The following is a 17,761-nucleotide window of genomic DNA, read 5'->3' as shown; positions in this document are numbered from 1 at the left end:
CGCAAACGTGGGCGCGAGGACGAGCACGGAGTCGTGATCCTCAACAGCGACGACGACGAGGACGCCCCCGGACCGTCCAACCCGCCGCGCCAACCAGGGGAGGGATGCAGCAGGGACGGCGGCGGCGGAGGCGGCGGCGACGACGACGGCGGCGACTACACGTGGTTCTACAGCCTCCTTAGCATGTAGAACTGCAAGGGCGGGCGGCGGGCGGCGAGGAGCGGCGAGGGAGACGGCGAGGAGCGGCGATGGAGACGGCGAGGAGCAGCCCCTAGTAGTTTTTTTTTTGTTTTTTTGTAAAATATGTATAAATTTGAACGAACTCGCCGATGTTTGCGTTAAATTTGAGTCGTGTTTGCGCCGTATTTAAGTTTTTCAAAAAAACGTGGGCGCCGCGACTGGGGGGCATCACACCCCAGCGCGCGGTTTAGCGCCAGTGCGCCCCCAGGGGCGATTTTTAGCACCTCCTGGAGGGGCAACGGCCGGAGATGCTCTTAAAATGACTTGTATGGCTTCTCGAGTCCATAGGCTGAGCACAGAAAAGGTGTTACAGCTACACATATTACACATATCCATATCAGAAAATTGTGTTAGCCTGAACCATTCAGGTAATGTTACCATAGGTCATATCTAACCATGAAATTCCATAAAGAGATCACTTTAAAAACAAATCTCTATGACCAGATCAAGTATCCAGAATAAGAGCTTGTACGGCTGTGCTTAGCGAGTAAACTCATGTTATGTCATATAGTTCTAGTGGCACAATGCATACTGAACTTCAGTTATCTATGGCAAAACAGCTTCAGACGCCCAACAGGAAATTAAGTGGTAACTTAGCACCAGACATATAACAGATTACAGATGACTAAAACTTTAGGCAAGGAGGTTCCTTGATATAACTCGGAAGAAACTCTGGCAGTGTTTGATCTGCAGAATCTAAAGAAACTTTCATCTACATGTGTGGTACAGTATACATAGGCAGGAAGGGGGGTATTGTTTTGTTACAGCACTGCTTGCGGTTTGCAAAGCCAAAAATGGCATGACGCCGTGAAAACCACAGGCTACCAACAACAGTAGTACAAAAAGTAGTTCCTGTTCTGTTAGGAGCAAGAAAGATGTTTCCAGACTCTGCTGACTACACGATTAACTCATTTTGCAGACTCTGCAGGCAATACTTGTTTGGCGGTCTGGCCTCCGGCGAGAGTCTCGTGCTTCAGGAGGGCCGTGATCTGGTCTCCAGTGAGAGTTTGGTCCTTCAGGAGGACGTTGGCCAGCGCATGAAGCTCCCTACTATGTGCCGTGAGGATCGTCTTTGCGTTATTGTAAGCTTTGCCTAGCAATTCTCTCACCTCCTCATTAACCAGGTACTTCGGTTGCCAGATCATGGTCTTGGCATTCCAACCGTCGTCATCGTCGTCATTGTCATACGAAACAGGGCCGACCCGCTTGCTCATACCATACCTGGCGACCATCTCCGTCGCCAGCTTAGTCGCCTTTCTTAGGTCAGACAAGGCGAGGGAGCTCACCTTGCTCTCGCCAAAGATAACCTCCTCGGCAGCCCGGCCTCCCATGAGGACATCCAGTTGTGCCAGTATCTTCTCCTTTGAGAAGAAAAACTTATCGTCCTCCTCTGGCAGCTGCGTCACCATGCCAAGATTATCCCCCCCGGGACCGGGAACAATGGTAGCCTTTTCGACAGGAGCAGCGCTGTCCGTGTGGATAGCAACAACAGCATGCCCTCCCTCGTGGTACGCGACCATCTTCCTGCAGCTCTCAGGCATCGCCACCGTTTTGTTCTTGCTGCCCATGATGATCCTTTTCATGGCAGCATACTCGAGGTGTTGTGTCGTGACAGCTTCTGCCCCGTCCTTAGCAGCCTTGAGAGCGGCTTCGTTCACCAGATTTGCGAGGTCTGCACCTGTGAATCCAGACGTCTCCTTGGCGATGGTCTGAAGATCAACATCCTTGGCTTTCAAGACCTGCATCGAAAGTGTCATGGAGAAAAGGTTGTTAAAGAAATTCCATCAGAGACTGCCTAACATTTTTGGATGGAGTACAAACAAACCTTTGACATATGGGCCTCAAGGATCTGCCTTCGGCCCTTAGCATTTGGATAAGGAATCTGAACGTGACGGTCAAAACGCCCAGACCTAACAAGGGCCTTATCCAGTGACGACTCGGGGATGTTGGTCGCCGCGACCACGATGACCCCGTCATTCTGCTCGAAGCCATCTAGCTCAACTAGCAGCTGGTTCAGGGTATGCATCTGCGACTCTGAACCATATGAGCTCCTGCTCCCACTCCCAGCGATGGCGTCGATCTCATCGATGAACACTATGCAAGGAGATCGCTTCTTCGCCGCGGCGAAGAGCGCCCTCACTCTTTTTGCCCCAACGAACACATAGTCGTCGTTGAATTCGCTGCCGCTGCACGCAAAGAAGGGCACGCTGGCTTCCTCGGCCATCGCCCTTGCCAACATTGTCTTCCCAGTGCCAGGCGCACCGAGGAGCAGGACGCCTCTCGGAAGCTTGCCACCGAGGCGTGTGAAATGCCCACGGTCTCGTAGGTAGTGTAGAATGTCCTCGAGCTCGGCTTTGGCGCCATCAATCCCCTTGACATCGCTGAACTTTGTCCTAGTTGAATTCTTGACCTCCTTTTTCGAGCCATCAAAATCACAAGCCAAATGCTGAGGGTCTTGCAGGTGCTGTACAATGTCCTCGGCTTTGGCGCCATCGATCCCCGTGACATCTTTGAACTTTGTGCTGGTTGGATTCTTGACCTCTTTTTTCGAGCCATCAAAGTCACAAGCCAAACGCTCAGGGTCTTGCAGATACTGTACTATGTCCTCGGCTTTGGCGCCATCGATCCCCGTGACATCTTTGAACTTTGTGCTGGTTGGATTCTTGACCTCTTTTTTGGAACCATCACAGTCACAAGGAAAGAAGGTACGCGAAAGCTGCTTCGTAAGCTTGCCAGCAAATCCTGATCGGCGCCGATCTGGTCGACTTGTAAGCACACCACCACCTGCGTTAAGCATGCACCAGGCAGACCAGCTTATAGAAAGGAACTTGGGAATGGCAAGAATCAACCAACAATGGGTGATAGTATAGATTATGGAATACAATAAGGTCTAGTATTATTACGTAGTATATAGCATCTGTCCAATTAATTCAGGAACAGGAAATTAAGTGGATTTACCCTGTCAAGTTGTAGTTTAAGCGGTGGGCAAAGAAGCAACCACACATACCTGCACCTCTAGTGGTTGTATCTGCAGCAGCAGCAGCAGCAGGTGCTATGAAAGAAGCTTCCTCCTTGTTAACCGCGTTCTCTGCCGGTCGATGCGTCGCAGCAGCCTGTGAACACAAACACGCGGAGACCCAGTCCATGGCAAAACAGGGGTGTTATTTCATTCTGACAGCAACTCAGAAGCAAGCACGGCTAGAAGAAATTTGGCAAAACCCCAATCCAAAACGCTGACCAACCAACGCCCCAATCTATCTAAAAAGGGTGGCATCAATCTGAACTGAAACTCAAACAGACAGTGCTTTGCAGCAGTTGCAGTTTCAGTGTTTCAGCGTTGATCGATGAGCATCAGCTCAGAAAGACTGCTAGAGCATCCCCATCGATCCGACGGGCAGAGCTGGGTACAGCATTAACAATGATGAAAGATAGATAGATAGAGGAAGGACCTTGTGGAGGGCGAGAAGGCGGCAGCACGCCATGGTTGACACCTTTTGGATCATCTTCATCTCAGCCCGAGGAAATTAAAGAATCGCTCGAAACCTTTTGGTTGCTCCTCAACATATATATACACGCCCAAGATCTAACCGCGCACTGAACCTCCGGTCCGACTCTGCGACGCACACCGACACCGGCACCCGCACGGCAACGGCAAAGGCTCGCCGACCTCGTATCGGACTCGAACATGGGGAGCTTTGACGGCCGCCGCCGGCGCTGACACGGAGAGGAATCCGACCAAGAATCGGGAAATTCTCAGTGAAGAACCACCAGCGCTGAGTGACACGGTGGTGTAAGACCACGGATAGGGAAATCAGGAGTCGGGAAATCAGCGCAGTTCTCGCTCACCTGCGCCGGAACTACTCAGACTCAGGCCTCGCTTTGCTTTGGCTCCGCCGCCGCCCCCAAATCGACGATGATGACCGGCTCCCGGATCTGGGGAGTCCCAGTACGGCGGCCGGGTAGCCGCAGCAAGCGGTGCTCCGCCGCTCCTTGCCGAGCGCATCGCCCATGCTGGCCCGCGCTCTCCGCCGGCGGGAGTACGCATTGGCGGCGCACACTCGCAGACGTGATCTTTATACGGTGAACGTAAGATATTTAGACATTCCCAGTGAACTACTCGACGTCCGTTGGATCGTTTTGCATGAATTCTGAAGTAGGCCGCTTTGTTCAAAAAAAAAAGGAAGTAGGCCGCTTCACAGTCAGCCGGAAGCAAACATCGGCTTTGTGTGCTTCCTCATGAACGTTCTCACACCGTAGTGTCACGCCACACGACCTTATCCTATCACCCACACGCGCCCACAGCTTCGTTCCCCATTTCGCCATCCACTCTCCTCCTTCTCGCCGGCGACCGTGGTAGGGGCGACGGTGGCGTGACACCTCAGCGTATCGAAGTGGCTCCTGCGGGGAGCTCGAGCCAAAGGTGGACACGACAAGCATCTCCTCAACGGTGACCGCGGTTGGGTTGCTTGCACCATCGCAGCGGGAAGGCAACGGTGGCGCGGATCCAGCGCGGGTCGTCACGGTGGTTCCATTGCCTGCCTATTGGGGTGGCTTCATGGGGAGCTCGAGCGGGAGGAGTCGACTGTGCTCGTCATCGCCGACAATGTGCTCATGTCAAGACACATTCGTGCTTTGGCATCTCGGGTGAGATTGCAGCGGCGGTAGTGTGCCAGGTGTCGAGGACGAAGAGCCGGAGCGGGCCACGGTCCCGGATTTCACAGCTCCGGGACGTCACCATCTACTGCTGCATTGGCGCTCGTGGAGGACGACGAGGCGGAGACCGGGCAACAGTGAGCATCGACGGTGTCTGCTTATGGTGTGGGTATGATCCCAGTCCCCCCCTTTTTTTAGTTTTTCTGGAGTAGAATTTCGCATTTAATGACACATATCTGAATGTCTACTTCATCCAATTCACAAAACATGTCAAATTCGTTGAGATGCGTGTGTGGAAACTTTAAATGACTAAGATGTGATACTAATTAAGATGTATGGCAGTTTGTAGGCAATTGTAGAAATAATTTCGAGCCCAGATGGCATTTGTTTTGGTCACATGGCATTTGTTTTGTAAAGTATCATGTTGCAATGGAAACTCAAATATATTATCATGTCAGCTCAACTTTTTCACTATCGTGTCTCTAAATCCTGTATTTCCGTTGTCATGTTTTTTTTGCCATGGTAGCTCCATAATTATCGTGGTTAAAACTTGTATGGTAAAGTGTATATATCTCTTTTCCTATGGGCCAATAGTATGAATGTTCTGGAAACGTCCGCATTGCAGTTTTTGTATGACTGCATCAGGGGTCAGCTTTGAGCCCTTACCTTTTTGTCTTGGTGATGGATGAGGTCACAAGGGATATACAAGGAGATATCCCATGGTGTATGCTCTTTGCAGATGATGTGGTGCTAGCTGACGATAGTCGAACGGGGGTAAATAGGAAGTTAGAGTTATGGAGACGAACTTTGGAATCGAAGGGGTTTAGGCTTAGTAGAACTAAAACCGAGTACATGATGTGCGGTTTCAGTACTACTAGGTGTGAGGAGGAGGAGGTTAGCCTTGATGGGCAGGTGGTGCCTCGGAAGGACACCTTTCGATATTTGGGGTCAGTGTTGCAGGAGGATGGGGGTATTGATGAAAATGTGAACCATCGAATCAAAGCCGGATGGATGAAGTGGCACCAATCTTCTGGCATTCTCTGTGACAAGAGAGTGCCACAAAAGGTAAAAGGCAAGTTCTATAGGATGACGGTTTGACCCGCAATGTTGTATGGCGCCGAGTGTTGGCCGACAAAAAGGCGACAGTGTCAACGGTTAGGTGTGGCGGAGATGCGTATGTTGAGATGAATGTGTAGCCACACGAGGAATAATCGAGTCTGGAATGATGATATACGAGATAGAGTAGGGGTAGCACCAATTGAAGAGAAGCTTGTCCAACATCGTCTGAGATGGTTTGGGCATATTCAGCGCAAGCCTCCAGAAACTCCAGTGCATAGCAGACAGTTAACGCGTGCGGAGAATGTCAAGAGAGGTCGGGTAGACCGAATTTGACATGGGAGGAGTCCGTTAAGAGAGACCTGAAGGATTGGAGTATCACCAAAGAACTAGCTATGGACAGGGGTGCGTGGAAGCTTGCTATCCATGTGCCAGAGCCATGAGTTGGTCGCGAGATCTTATGGGTTTCACCTCTAGCCTACTCAACTTGCTTGGGACTAAAGGCTTTGTTGTTGTTTGTTTGTTTGTTTGTTTTGAATTGTTCACATGATAAATTTGTTTTCTGGTGGCAACAATTCTGTAGGTAATCACCAAAAACATCATATAAATGTTGACTCATGCTATTTTTGCCATGTGCAAATTAATTATAGGTACCATGGTAATTTTAGTAATTAGACCATGACATTTTTTTTACTATTGAGAACATAATGGTTTTATTTAAGGTAACATGGTATCTTTATTAGTTAGAGGATGGCATTTTTTGTATGCGATTGAACACACTGTGATAGTGGTGACATGACAATTTTTTGGAATACAAAATTTTAAACCATTGCAGTTTTAGAAATTATTAGTCCACTCACACAAGATTTTTGAAATTCCATGGCATTTTTTGAATGTGATTGAACATGCTATACAGGGGTGTCCACATGGCATTTTTGAATTTGTATCTAGGAAGAAGAAATGCTAATTTTTTAACATGTGTCCCCATCAATTTAATAATGTGTTCCTATCAATGGTGGAGCTTTTTCTTTTGAGTGGCTCCAATCAATGGCGGAGCTATGTGCACTTCTGGGGGGCTGTGCCCCCTCCCCAAGATTAGAGAAAACAGTGAAGGATTTTTTTTGTAGGGGTAAGATTGAAGAAAAAAGTAGTCACTGCCAACCCCCCCCCCCCCCCAAGCAATCATATTTGTGCTTGCCCGCCTGCCGTTCTCTGCTAGCTCTGGCAATTTTTGTGTTGTAAAAACCACGGCAATTATATTGTATATACCATCGCAAATCAATATGTGTCCCACGACAAATTATTTTTGTTTTGTAGAAACCATGGCAATTTTGCTACATTTTGGCCCTCTTTTTTTTGTTAAAGAACAAATCTACTAAAAATTTCATGTGCCGATTTATAAATTTTTTCAAAAGTTTTAGTAAAAAATAGAGAGAAAGTGTTTTGAAAACCTTTGGTAAATTTATATGCAAGAAGTATTTTTAGGTGGTGGCCTTAAGTCGTCCTTTTAAAGGTGCCATGGCTTCTCCAAAAAAAGTGTCATATTAATATTGTTCGCGGTTCCCCACATGTCATTGCCAAAAAGTATCCTTGAGCTTTGGTGGGCACCGTCTCCTCGACGTTTGTCCATGCTGCCACGTCTCTTCTCGTCGTCTTCCATGTTCACGGCCGGCTCGCCTTCGCCACCACCCTCTCCCTCATGCAACTGGCCTTGTCATCTTCTTCCCCTCTCCCTCAGCCTGAAACTAAGTGATCCTACAACAATGCATATAACAGTTAAATAGGAAATAGGAATGGACCAATGCAGTGTGAAAGGATTTGGTGCCACACTTGGAGATTGTTGATGTATCAAGGGTTGGGCTAGGATCTTCGTCGATGTCGGCACATGTGAATTCAAGATTGTCTAGACATGACGATCGACTTTGGACATGTATCACCTCTGAACATTGTGTGTGAGATGCTAATCGTGCGGGTCGTGAGCTTGCTAAGTTGGCAAGGATTCATCCTCCGAGTGCATGGATGGAGAATCTGCCTATAAATTATGTAATGGCCTTAATTGTGGACGATGTGTCTCTTTTCATCAAATTATAATAAAGCTAGTCATGAAGTTTTTCCCTAAAGAAAGGAATTGGGACTGACTATATGTAAGGTTCCTGCAGAAAAAAAATTGAGTGTAAGCCGATTTTGCTCCGGACGTGGGACAATTGAAATCCAACGGCTAGGCACCCACTAATTTTTCCATAAAGTTGGTCAAACCTCATGCAATTTGACTTAGAACATACTTAGAACTTGAAGTATTTTGGAACAGAGGGTGTATATTACACACTGAGATCTTAAAGTTGGGCAGCCAGTTCACTTAACCGGATGTTTGCAAGATTTTGAAAGATGTGGTTTATGTTTCAAAACAGTTTTAGTCAGGAGGGTTCCCAACAAAAGAAATACTGGTTTGAAAAACAATAATATGCCAAAACACATCACACATTCTGTAGTAGGAAAGGAGAAAAAGCCAGAGAAATCCAGAGCATAAATCTTCACATTTATGTTATATGCAACAAATAATGAACCAAAAAAGGAAGAAAAATCCTTGCTAGGACAAAACTGTTTGTCTTGTGTCTCAACTGTTAGGATGAAGAAGGCCGTGTTTCCTGATTCTGCCGAGTAGACCATTCATTTACTTCTTCTTCTTCCTCTTGCAGCCAGTCGATGCCGGTTTCATGATCTGGTCTTTGGCGAGAGTTTCATTCAGGAGCGCCGTGATCTGGTCTCCAGTTAGGGTCTCGTGCTCCAGGAGGGCGACAGCGAGCGCATGGAGCTCCCGCTTGTTCGCCGCGAGGATCGTCTTTGCGTTCTCGTAAGCCTTGCTCAACAACTGTTTCACCTCCTGGTCCACCATGGTTGTCGAGTTCCAGCTCATGGTCTTGGAATTCCAACTGCCGTCGTTGTTGTCGTAGGAGACAGGGCCGATCTGCTTGCTCATGCCATACCTGGCAACCATGTCCGTCGCCAGCTGGGTCGCCTCGCCCAGGTCAGTCAGGGCGAGGGAGCTCACCTCGCTCCCGCCAAAGATAACCTCCTCAGCCGCCCGGCCTCCCATGAGAACATCTAGTCCTGCGAGCATCTTCTTCTTTGAATATATAAACTCATCGTCCTCCTCCGGCAGCTGCCACACCATGCCGAGAAAATCACCCCTGGGAACAATGGTAGCCTTGTGGACAGGATCAGCGCCATCCGTGTGGATAGCAACGATGGCGTGCCCTGCCTCATGGTACGTGGTCATCCTCTTGCAGTTATCAGGCATCGCCACCGATCTGCGCTCACCGCCCACTAGAATCCTGTCCGTGGCATACTCCAGGTGATGCGTCGCAACAGCTTCTGCCCCATCCTTGGCAGCCTTGAGAACGGCGTCGTTCACCAGGTTTGCCAGCCTTGCTCCTGAGAGCCCAGATGTCCTCTTCGCGATGGTAAGAAGATCCACATCCTTGGTTTTCAACACCTGCATAAAAAATTTCATGGAGAAAATTGGTTGTCATTAGAGGTTGCCAAGACGACGCCTAATAATATTTTGAAGGATGTGGAGTGCAAACCTTTGACATATGACCCTCGAGGATCTGCCGTCGGCCCTCAACATTTGGATAATGAATCTGAATGTGACGGTCGAAACGCCCAGACCTAACAAGGGCTTGATCCAGTGAGTCGAGGTTGTTGGTCGCCGCGACCACGATCACCCCGTCATTCTGCTCCAAGCCATCTAGCTCGACGAGCAGCTGATTAATGGTGTGTCTGTGCGACTTTGAATCTTGTGAGCTCCTGCTCCCAGCAATGGCATCAATCTCATCGATGAACACTATGCAAGGAGATCGCTTCTTTGCAGTAGTGAAGAGCTCCCTCACCCTTTTAGCCCCAGCACCCACATGCTTCTCCTCGAATTCGCTGCCTCTGCACGTGAAGAACGGGACGCCGGCTTCCCCGGCCATCGCCCTTGCCAGCATTGTCTTCCCCACGCCAGGCCCGCCGACTAGCAGGACACCTCTTGGAAGCTTGCCGCCGAGGTGTGCGAAACGCTTGGGGTCCCGCAGGCACAGCAGTACGTCCTCGAGCTCGGCTTTCGCGTCATCGACCCCCTTGACATCACTGAACTTTGTTGTGCTAGTAGAATCCTTCACCTCTTTTTTCGAACCATCAAAGCCACAAGCCAAGGTACGTGCAAGCTGCTTCCTAAGTTTGGCAACAAATCCTGATGGGCGCAAATCCTGTCGATTTGTAAGCATACCACCACCTACGTATACAGAAAGAAACTTATGAAAGAGTGAATGACAACTGTCTAATTGAAAAACAGGAAATCAAGTCCGGGCACTAGTTGCCACTTGCCAGTGACCACCACATAAATATTTCAAGCATATATCGTCTTACACTAATAAGTTGCAGTTTAAGGGTCGGGCAAAGAAGCAGACCATATCTATACCTGCACCTGTAGTGGTTGCATCTGCAGCAGCAGGTGCTCCCAAAGGAGCCGCGCTTTCCTCCTTTTTAACCGTGTTTGCCGGTCGATGCGTCGCAGCAGCCTGTGACACAAACACGCGCACGGATTCAGTCAAGCAGAACAGGGTGTTATTTGTGCAGGCCTAGCAATTTGGCAATCCGTAAAGTGGCATGGCATTGACGCCCAATCCAAAACGCTAGTAAACCAACCCCCACATCTAAAAAAAGGTGTCCGGCATCAATCTGAAACTCAAGCCGACAGTGCTTTGCATCAGTTGCGGGGTTTCAGCACCGATGTTGCATCAATCAACTACAGAAAGAACAACAAATCGTTCCTTTTATACTATACAACAGCCTCATCAACACCAAGATTGATCGAACAGAGCAACAAAAGTAACGCGAGCTGGGATGAACACACAGAAAGAAAGAAAGGACCTTGGGGTGGGCGAGGCGACAGCAGGCCATGGTTGCTCGAAACCTTATTATTTGAGCCCGACAAACGAATCGCTCGTAACCTTTCTAGTAGTTGCTCCTCAAATCTCTAACTAGTTCGCCCCAATATTTAACTGCCACGCCACGCCACTGGATCTCCGGTCCGACTCTGCAACACACACCTGCACCCGCACGACAACGGCAAAGGGCTTGCTGACCTCGTATTGGAGTCGAGTCGAGGAGCAGTGCTCTAATCCGACTAGGACATGGAGAGCTTGGACGGCCGCCGCCGGCGCTGACACGGAGAGGAATCCGAAGCCAAGAACCGGGAAATTTCAGCGGACGACTACCAGTACCAGATCACACAGGCAGCTAGCTAGAGGTCTGATTCGAGACGCTGTGGGGTATAGTCTGGAGAGGAGAATGAGCGGGAGTTCTCACCTGCGGCGAACGCACTCAGGTCACGCTTTGCTTTGGCTCCGCCACAACGTCGCCGCCGCCCCCAAATCGAGGCCGGTGGTCGGACGGATCTGGGCGCTGCCGTTGCCGTGGCCTGGCCCAGCACGTATGGCGTCGAGGGGATCCTTCGCCCGGCAATGGTGCACCGCCGCTCCTTGCCGGGCGCATCGCCCACGCCGGCCCGTGCTCTCCGCCGGCGGGAGTACGGACTGGCGGCGCACATCGCCACGCTAGCAATGCATTCGAATTTTTTTTCTTCTCTTATCACTTCCGTATGTGCCCGGGTCCACCTTCCAGCGACAAAAGGCAAGGCAAACTATCAAAGTATTTTGCCGTTAAAAACACACATTCGAGTTTCTTCATCAAATCTCATACTTCTTTTTCTCCCGAAAAGGATCATATCTATATAAAAATTCATCAAAAGTATAAAACATCTTAAATATAATAATAAAAATTACATTAAAATTCTGAGACCATCCAACGACCACTACTGCCGCTAGAACAAGCGGTTGTCGCTGCTCCTTCACCGGAGCCGGCTTGACATTGTCGATAACAGTCAAGAAGTCTTCGTGCACATACCCTTAAAGACTAGCGCCGGAGCTCCATCAACTACGTCTAGAGATGGATGAACTCGAGGAGGATCGAAACCCAGAAGACAAACTCAAAGGAGAAGCGCCGCCGTCTGCGAGGACAAAAAATAACCGGAGCAAAGGCATTAGGATTCACCTTCCCGCCACCGACAACGGACTAGCAGACAGAGCGGAGGTAACTCTATGGGCTCGTCGATGAACTGTAGAGGGGAAAGTTTGCCTAGGCGCCTAGGGTTAGGGGAAACAAGTGGAAGTCTACCTATAAATCTCATACTTTTCGTTTTGACATAAATGTCAAAACTCCCTTGGCACGTATTACTTTATCATTTGCGGTCATCGGGCCTACAGATCAAGGTAGGCTGCGAATCAATCTGTGGTTGGATGGTTAGAGGGGCCGTGGTATCCCCAGCCCACCAGGGTTCAAATCCTGATGTTCGCATTTGTTCCTGGATTTACTTCAGGATTTCCGACGATGCGCATTCAGTGATAGGAGACGTTCCCGTCGACGATGAGGTGCCTACGGTGACTTCGTAAATCTCAAGATGATATGCTGGCTCAGTCTTTCGAAGGTGCTCATAGGGGTGAGTGTATGCGCGTGTATACGAGCGCTTGTGTCTGTACCGATGTTAAAAAAAAGATAGGCTGACAATTTTGCGAAAATGCCTTGCAGCGACCGAGCACCTCGGTGCAATTTATCCGGTCCGTCCATTGATGCTCGCTAGAGATATGTGTTGTCCCGGTATTTTCGGTTATTCGTCTACCATTCCGTGTATCTAGGCAATGAGTCCGATGCCCCATGGTCTACATGATATATGCATTGACTGCACCAGTCAGTATACCTTGTCATTGCACCATTCCAAGGACTTGTAGCAGGCAAAATACTGGATTAACGCTTAATCATATGCAGTTTCCCTTCTTCATTGCATTACTAATCTAATCGTGTTTTACAGAACAAACAGGGCAGAGTCAACAATATTCTAAGCAGGTCGACATTTTGTTTTTACAAACAAAAAACTACTCCCTCCGTCTAATAATATAAGACCGTTTTGCGAGAGCTTACAAAACAGTCTTATATTATGGGATGAAGGGAGTATTACGCACAGTTAATATACTATATATTGTTGCTATGCCTGATCCAAGGCAATGCATCTTTGGTCGAATCCCATGAAACCCACGCCATTTTCCTCTCTCTTGCTGCTCCATGAAAAATTCCAAATAAGAGAGGCAATGTGCTGTCAAAGAACTCTTGGTAACTTAAAGCATGATATGATATCGAGTAGTACTACCTCCGTCGAGAGCGGACGTCCTGGACGCAGCGGCAGCTGAACGCAGCTATCCGACCGCACGTCCAGGCGAGGTGATGCGCGCGTTAAAACTCCGTCGAAATGCAAAAAGGCGACATACATCGCTCCATACACGTGAATACAGTGTCCACGTCGTGTGGAAGCTGCTGTTCTGACACGCTCTCGGTTTGCTTTTTGACCGCGCGGGCCATTGCCAAGGACGCTAGTGCACGCGTCGCTCTGCAGTTCATCGGTAATTAATGCTTAAAAGTTCCGTGCGACAGCTGCTGCAGGGGCCTTGCCGGAGTGGAGCGCTGCAAGGGACGGCGGTGGAAGGCCGGAGGCGGCAATATCAAGTGGAGTGGAGTCGGAGGGCGCCATGGGCGTCTCAGACTGGCGCGCTGTCGGGGGCGGGGGTGGAAGGACGGAGTCAGCAGTAGCACGTGCAGTGGAGGCGGGGGCGCGCCATGGATGTCGCAGACAGCGTCGCTTCCTTGTGCAGTAGCATGCCGGTTGCAGCTCAGGGCGCCATGGCGGGTGGCGGAGCAGCAGTGGCCGTCGCCAGAGGGAGCTTGTCGCGGAGCCGCAGTGGGCGGCGAAGCTAGCACGGCCGCTGCTGGAGGGGGCCGTGCACTCGGCTTGATCCGCCCCCAGACGGCATCGAGGCGGCCAACTGCAGGGGGGACAGAGAGAGCGCACAAGGCGGACGCCGGATCTGACCTCGGACAGCACGAGGATGGCCGGGGCTGGGAGATCAGGCCGGCGGCGGCTTCGTTTTTACCTGGCGGCGGCGCTGTCGCAAGAGCTCCTACGCGAGCGGATGCGCTTTCTCTGGTCTCTCGTTTACATGTCCCGGTCGTATTTCGTCCTCGCGTCTGGAGTGCGTAGTACTGCGTACCTTCCTTGTGTCAGATCGTGCTGTCAGTCCGTGGTCCTTCAAATACGCATGTAAGTCACAAGCATCAGCTATACTCTAACTAGCATGCTTCCCTGATTCAAATCGCGAAGTTGCTAGCGCCGTCGATGCGCTGCGTGCAGATGCCACTGCATATGCAGCGATGGACTTCTCTACCTCCGTCCTAGTTTATTAACCCCCTTATATTCAGTGTCATATTTTGATCATGACTTTAACTAAAAAAATATAAGTTATACATAACAAAAATAACATCTTCGGAAACTATGTTCAAGTACAAATCAAACGATATAATTTTGGGTGACATGCATTAGTATTTTCTTTGTTAAATCTATGTTCAAATTTTGACGCAAAATACGAAAGGGACCAATAAATCAGGACAGAGTTAGTATGTCGGAACGACTTGAACTACTGATTTGATAACAAATTGTTCTCCCGCGGTAGCTAGGGTTTTCTCTTCTTCTTTTTTTGCGGGAGTTAGGGTTTTCTCTATCCACCCCTGGACTCTTTTCCACAGCCGACCTTTGAAATATGCAAAGACTCGACTCTTCTGCTTTCCTACATCAGCCGGTAAGCTCAAATATTTCTCAATGAGAGATTCATTCTATACCTCCAAAATCAGTTTTACTTTTATCACATGTTTGTTGTTTTCTAGACATCCCTTTCCAAAGTGAATCGAAGATTTAGCAAAAGTTAAAATGTTGACTTGGCGCATGACAATACTTCTGTACCAGGCGACATACACTAGTAGAAAACAGGGCTTAGGTCACAGGGCAATTTTCACATTAGACCCGGTTCAGTCACGAACCGGGACTAATGTGAGCATTGGTCCCGGTTCGTGCGGCCAGGGGCCTGCCGGGCCTCGTGGGGGCATTGGTCCCGGTTCGTCCGGACTCTTTGGTCCCGGTTGATGGGACAAACCGGGACCAATGGGCCACGCTCCTGGCCCACCACCCTTTAGTCCCGGTTCATACCACAAACCGGGACTAAAGGGCTGGTCCTAGTTGCGGCCAGTGTTTAGTCCCACCTCACCAACCGAAGGGCGCTCACACCTGTTTATAAGCCCGTCCCTCTATGCCTTGTTGAGCTTCTCTTAAAGTGAAAATAGATGCCCTTATACAGGGAATTTCACCTAAATAATTTACTGTGAATTTAGGTTTAATTTTCTCTATAAGCGCATCTATGTTCATTTTTTTATATTTATAAAATAAATAAACCTTAATAAAATAAATAAAACTAAATAAACCTTAATAAAATAAAATAAAATAAACTATGGTAACTACAATAAATAAATCTTAATAAATTAAGTAAAAATAGCAGCAGTAAAATAAATAAAAATAGCAGCAGTAAAATAAATAAAAATAAAATAATTAAAGTAAAGTACATAAGTAATTAGAAATAAAATAAATAAGTTTTTTGTTATAAGTAGAAACAAAACAAAACAAATAAAGCAAAAGAGAAAAAAAAACACGTCCCTCTCTGCCTTGTTGAGCTCCTCTCAAAATGAAAATAGATGCCCTTATACATGGAATTTGGCCTAAATTCAGAGTGAGTTTCTCTGAAATTCATAGAAATTTATTATGAATTTAGGTTGAATGTTCTCTATAAGCGCATCAATGCTCATTTTTTTATGTTGGGGTTGGCGATCTTTACAGACTTTTTGTGTGTTGAATATGCACCATTTAAAATCAGTCTCTGCTTTGAATGGTGCATTTTGAACACACAAAAAGTCAGGAGTTCAAATAAGTTTTAAAAATTGAAACCCCTTTGTAACAGACGAGTTTCCGTATGAAATTCTGATACTTTGAAAGAGATTGTCCGTTTTGTATACGAAGTGCATCCAGTTTTGCCGTAACCCTCTCAACTTTCTTGCACATGCTATGTGGATGAAATGATGATACCATGCCAACTTCCAACCTTTTCAGAGTTCATTTGAAATGCTTTTCAATTTTAGGGTCTTATAGCTCAAAATAATTAGTACATGCATGAAAAATAACAAATGAAGTCAGAAAGGATTGAAAAATGATGATGTGGCTTTGAATGGTGCATTTTGAACACACAAAAAGTCAGGAGTTCAAATAAGTTTTAAAAAATAAAATCCATTTGTAACAGACGAGTTTCCGGATGAAATCCTGATACTTTGAAAGAGATTGTCCGTTTTGTACACGAAGTGCATCCAGTTTTTGCCGTAACCGTCTCAACTTTCTTGCACATGCTATGTGGATGAAATGATGATACCATGCCAACTTTCAACCTTTTCAGAGTTCATTTCAAATGCTTTTCAATTTTAGGGTCTTATAGCTCAAAATAATTAGTAAATGCGTGAAAAATAACAAATGAAGTCAGAAAGGATTGAAAAATGATGATGTGGATTTGAATGGTGCATTTTGAACACACAAAAAGTCAGGAGTTCAAATAAGTATTAAAAAATGAAATCCCTTTGTAACAGACGAGTTTCCGGATGAATCCTGATACTTTGAAAGAGATTGTCCGTTTTGTACACGAAGTGCATCCAGTTTTTGCCGTAACCCTCTCAACTTTCTTGCACATGCTATGTGGATGAAATGATGATACCATGCCAACTTTCAACCTTTTCAGAGTTCATTTGAAATGCTTTTCAATTTTAGGGTCTTGTAGCTCAAAATAATTAGTAAATGCATGAAAAATAACAAATGAAGTCAGAAAGGATTGAAAAATGATGATGTGGCTTTGAATGGTGCATTTTAAACACACAAAAAGTCAGAAGTTCAAATAAGTTTTAAAAAATGAAATCCTGATACTTTGAAAGAGATTGTCCGTTTTGTACACGAAGTGCATCCAGTTTTTGCCGTAACCCTCTCAACTTTCTTGAACATGCTATGTGGATGAAATGATGATACCATGCAAACTTTCAACCTTTTCAGAGTTCATTTGATATGCTTTTATAAACTCTAATAGCAAAAGGAATCAACTAAAAAGCTTTTATAAACCTCTAGTATTTTCGTAAAGAATTAAAATTTAAACTATTCAAATTTGGAAACTAATGGAGTAACAGAAAGTTTATAATTATTCTGAGCTAAAAGCAAAAAGAATAAAAAAATAAAGCAAAAATCAAAAGAAAATAAATAATTCAAAGAAACCCATCTGCACATGGGCCAGGATGCAGGCCCAATAGGCCCAACATGGCAGTGACAAGGGTAGGCATGTAATGCCTGCATATTAGAGAGGAGCTCAGCACCTGAGCTGCAACGCAGCTTATAAACAGGTGTTGAGCTCTCTCAGCTAGCGAGGTGGGACTAAACTTCCCACCGCACCGGGCCAGCACATTAGTCCCGGTTGGTGGCTCCAACCGGAACCAATGCTCCCCTTTGGTCCCGGTTGGTGCCACCAACCGGGACCAAAGCCCTCTGCTTCCCGCCCTTTGGGCTGGTGAAAAGAGGCCTTTGCTCCCGGTTGGTTGCACCAAAGGGTGGGCATTGGTTCCTGTTTGTGCGTTGAACTGGGACCAAAGCCTTTGCTATATAAGCCAGCACTTAGGAAATTTTCAGATTTCCATCGCCAGTTTCCCCCCGCCCGACGACGCCGCGAGCTCGATCTACGCCGCCAGGCTGCCCCGCCGCCGTCGCCGTCGCCCGTGCCCCCGAGCCCACGCCATCGCCCGTCGCCGTCGTCCTCCG

At 47.6% G+C, this 17,761-nt stretch overlaps 2 protein-coding genes across 2 annotated transcripts; both read right to left on the bottom strand.

Moving 5' to 3' along the window:
• Positions 1-872: 872 nt before the first annotated feature.
• LOC109780931 (ATP-dependent zinc metalloprotease FTSH 4, mitochondrial-like) lies at positions 873-4,250 on the bottom strand. The gene is made up of 4 exons (XM_073499502.1): positions 4,191-4,250; positions 3,248-3,353; positions 2,066-3,024; positions 873-1,979 (listed from the first exon to the last, which is right to left on the bottom strand). Exons 1-4 carry the CDS (start codon positions 4,248-4,250, stop codon positions 1,149-1,151), a joined length of 1,956 nt encoding a protein of 651 aa, XP_073355603.1. The 3' UTR covers positions 873-1,148.
• Positions 4,251-8,388: 4,138 nt separating this feature from the next.
• On the bottom strand, positions 8,389-11,412 carry LOC109780949 (ATP-dependent zinc metalloprotease FTSH 4, mitochondrial). The gene is made up of 4 exons (XM_020339532.4): positions 11,302-11,412; positions 10,412-10,511; positions 9,534-10,225; positions 8,389-9,442 (listed from the first exon to the last, which is right to left on the bottom strand). Exons 3-4 carry the CDS (start codon positions 10,215-10,217, stop codon positions 8,621-8,623), a joined length of 1,506 nt encoding a protein of 501 aa, XP_020195121.1. The 5' UTR covers positions 10,218-10,225; positions 10,412-10,511; positions 11,302-11,412; the 3' UTR covers positions 8,389-8,620.
• Between the last annotated feature and the right edge of the window lie 6,349 nt (positions 11,413-17,761).

This window comes from Aegilops tauschii, chromosome 5 (genome assembly GCF_002575655.3).
Source record: "Aegilops tauschii subsp. strangulata cultivar AL8/78 chromosome 5, Aet v6.0, whole genome shotgun sequence".
Taxonomy (NCBI): Eukaryota; Viridiplantae; Streptophyta; class Magnoliopsida; order Poales; family Poaceae; genus Aegilops; species Aegilops tauschii.
This window is presented reverse-complemented; position numbering and strand designations above follow the sequence as displayed.

Bases quoted from the DNA above. Each gene is read 5' to 3' on its own strand.
- LOC109780931 (XM_073499502.1), bottom strand. From the start codon at position 4,250: ATGGGCGATGCGCTCGGCAAGGAGCGGCGGAGCACCGCTTGCTGCGGC. The intron at 3,025-3,247 runs GTATGTGTGGTT...TGCTTAACGCAG, and splicing joins TACAACCACTAGAGGTGCAG to GTGGTGGTGTGCTTACAAGT. The intron at 1,980-2,065 runs GTTTGTTTGTAC...CTTTCGATGCAG, and splicing joins TTGAGGCCCATATGTCAAAG to GTCTTGAAAGCCAAGGATGT.
- LOC109780949 (XM_020339532.4), bottom strand. From the start codon at position 10,217: ATGCTTACAAATCGACAGGATTTGCGCCCATCAGGATTTGTTGCCAAA. The intron at 9,443-9,533 runs GTTTGCACTCCA...TTTTTTATGCAG, and splicing joins TCGAGGGTCATATGTCAAAG to GTGTTGAAAACCAAGGATGT.